The 3,217-nt window shown below is 33.0% G+C and overlaps 1 protein-coding gene across 1 annotated transcript; it reads right to left on the bottom strand.

Annotated features, from left to right (window-relative positions):
• Nucleotides 1–1,708: 1,708 nt before the first annotated feature.
• Nucleotides 1,709–2,857, bottom strand: LOC105135959 (Haloacid dehalogenase-like hydrolase (HAD) superfamily protein). The gene has a single exon (XM_011041074.1). It carries the CDS (start codon nt 2,708–2,710, stop codon nt 1,832–1,834), a length of 879 nt encoding a protein of 292 aa, XP_011039376.1. The 5' UTR covers nt 2,711–2,857; the 3' UTR covers nt 1,709–1,831.
• Between the last annotated feature and the right edge of the window lie 360 nt (nt 2,858–3,217).

Here is a 3,217-nt window from a genome sequence, read left to right as displayed (position 1 = left end):
GGTAAACGGGTAAAAAAACCATCTTTCTTGAAAAATGGAGGAAAAACCCCTTCGTTATTTGTTAAATGGGATCTACATATTGATTCTTTTTTTTTTTTCTATTATTTTTGATGAACCTTATGCATCAAAAGGTGCATGAACGATTTCTAAAGGATAAAATTTGATCCTAATCAATCGACTCTATCGAGAAAGATTACTTTTTTTAGGTTAAGATATTAATAGTGAGATCTCGTTAGGAAAGTTATAAATGATTTGACTTAACTTTTCAATGACTGGTTTTTTAGTGTAATAATTATTCTTTCATCTACAATGGTTCTATTTAGACATTATAGCATAGAGTGTGTCTAGTATGCCAAATCAGGTTTTTTTTTTCTCAACACCATAATTATTGATTATTTGAATAAGATTTGAAACTTTTTTCAAATCTCATTCCACCTTACATAAGGATTTACAATTAATACTATTTAAAAACATACGAAATATTTTTTGTAATTTACATAGAGTGATAAATTATCTCTTAATTACTTAAATACCTTTATATAGTTCATATTATATTAAATATCTGCCCATTTATTACTATTGATTAAAACAACGTGTAATGAGATCAAAACATAACACTATTTATATAAGATAACTTAGTGATCTCAAATTTAAGTATTATTTACATGACTGTCACATAAGCTTTTTCATAAATATAAATTATCTCTCCATATGTAATTCTCATACGGGTTACTTCATTGTATATATCATCCAATAAGTACCTACATATTAATTCTAGGTATTCCTTGTACTCTCAGCTTATAAAAATAACTATTTCATTTCATAAAAAAAAAGAATATAATATATATTAGTTTCAATAGCTCTAATTAATATCTAGTTTTAGTAGAGCAATAACTATGAATATTTAGAAATAATACGTTGATGCAACAAAATTCTTATAATTATAATAACTTTTTAATTTTTTGTGTAAATTATTTTTATCCCAAAAGTTTTATCTTTTCTTTAGATTTATTAATAAAATATTTAATGAATATGAAAGAAAATAAGTTTTTATTAATAAGTTAAATATATTTACATGAACAAAGTTAGTATTACATGTAATCAATTTATTCACCATATGATATGTATATACACACTAATATGTTGAGATCTATTTACGGACAAATTACACTATGGACATTTACATATTTAGTAATACTTGACAATAACTTTCTTTCATGTTTTGGCTTTGACATGAAATTCTACAAGTGCTCTGTACTTTTCTTTTAATTAATGTTTTGTTTTCATGTTTTTATTATTCTAAAAGTATATTTAAATGGTTTTACTAAATAGTTTCCCCAGCATCAAATTCCAAGAAGCCAATCTGAAACACTTTCTCTAATACCTCACCTTGAAGGCCATCCTTTCTGCACTTCTACAAAACTTAGAATCATGCCCTTTGGGAGTTACACGAGGGGCTACAAAAGTTGCAAATCTGATTTCTTTCCCTCAAGCAATTGAGGGACGAACAAAAAGTTACAAGGAAAGACATAGTTAGATAAGCAGAAATTCCAATAACAAAACCAAGATTTTTAAAACTTTAGTAAGTTATTAACTACTTCACACCGACCTTTCGAAATGAAATTTCCTTGTAATATATCGAACTTCCACTGGTCAAATAATCAAAGATGAAGAACTGAATTACAAGTGAATCTATTATTATCACTAATGAACACACGGGTTTATCTTCTCAATTGGGATTGAACAAGTTTGTGTTCAACGCAACTAATTTCAGGAAAAGAAACCTGTAATAAATTGAAAGAAAACAACTACAGAAAATTGAGAAAACAAATTAGACTTCCACTTGCACCTCCATATCTCCTTCACCACCAAAATACTCCTTCACGGCATCCCTCATATCTTCAAAACAATCACACCTCTCAAAAAAAGCAACCAAATTCTCCAACTCTGAATCTCCAAGATCATCAGTAAACGGCTTCACTGGAATAGCATTTTTGGGCTGATATATATAGCAATTGGGATTATCATCAACAATCACCACCCTCCTCAGGTCCCTCCCCATTTCTGACAAGTCTTTGACAAACTTGCCATCAATTTCCTTGCAAGAGTCCCGATAAAGCCGGTGTGAAATCAGCCCCTTTGTATCAATCCTGTCAAGAACCAGCGACGCATATTCCTTTAACCCGGCGGTGAACACCACCACCTCGTATTTAGCTCCTAGAGCCTCCAAGAAAGCATCAACTCCCGGACGCTTCAACACATAAAAATTCATTGTCTCTCCATCAATCTTTGGCGTCACAACAAAATCAAACTTTTGGGGTGGCGGGCCAGCTTTAGAATGGACTAAGGTCTCATCCAGATCAAGAAAAACAGTCCTCTTACCAGGAGAAATCAAGGGTGGTAACGGTTCATTAAACAAATGCACCCTACAAATGCTATCGCTTTCAATTTTTTGGTCATGATATTTGGACCCATTTTTCAAGATATTGTAGCCTTTGTAGCGGCTATTTGGGGTGCTAACGCGGGCCAATTTGGAGAAAAGCTTGGAGAGGCGGCGCTTGCAAGTGAAGATAGTTTTATTGATGGTTGAGATAATGACAGCGGAGGTGGTTCTCCCGGGGGATTTCTTCCTGTGGCGGCGGCGGCGACGGTGGCTCCCCGGATCCTTTATAGATTTTGTGGGGCTTCTTTTGAGGGACTTGGACACCATTTTTAGTTTTTTTAAAAAAGAGAGATGTACGTAGAATCTAGAGAGATAGAATCTAGAGAGATAGAGAGCAATGTTCTGCCTATTTTGGGAGAGAAAAGAGGGTGGATTGGACGGATTTTAAATTCCGGTTCGGTGTAACGGTAATGTAGTGTGGCTCGGAGCCGAAGCTAATAACAACAGCTAAATGGTTAGGTTGATGTGGTTTTTAGGGAAGGAGATATGTTTAAATTTGGTGTTAATTAATAATTTAATGTTGGATTTAGGTTAAAATTGGAAGAGAAAGGGCAAAGAACCGTTGGTAGCACCTAGCGACGAATCGCAGAAAGAGGATTGTCCCTGTCCCACGGTTGGCCTTTGTTATTGTTTGTCACTAAAACATTTACTTTCTTTCTTTTTTTATGGAAAAGTGTAAATTTTTTAGACAATTTCCCTTGGATTTAGTGCACTCTTTCTACACCAGAAAACTTAGTGTTTGGTGTCTAATATTTGTTGTTATTATTATTATTT

This window comes from Populus euphratica, unplaced genomic scaffold (assembly GCF_000495115.2).
Source record: "Populus euphratica unplaced genomic scaffold, PopEup_1.0 scaffold56.1, whole genome shotgun sequence".
Classification (NCBI taxonomy): domain Eukaryota; kingdom Viridiplantae; phylum Streptophyta; class Magnoliopsida; order Malpighiales; family Salicaceae; genus Populus; species Populus euphratica.
The sequence above is the reverse complement of the archived record's forward strand: the minus strand, read 5'-3'. Positions and strand labels throughout refer to the sequence as shown.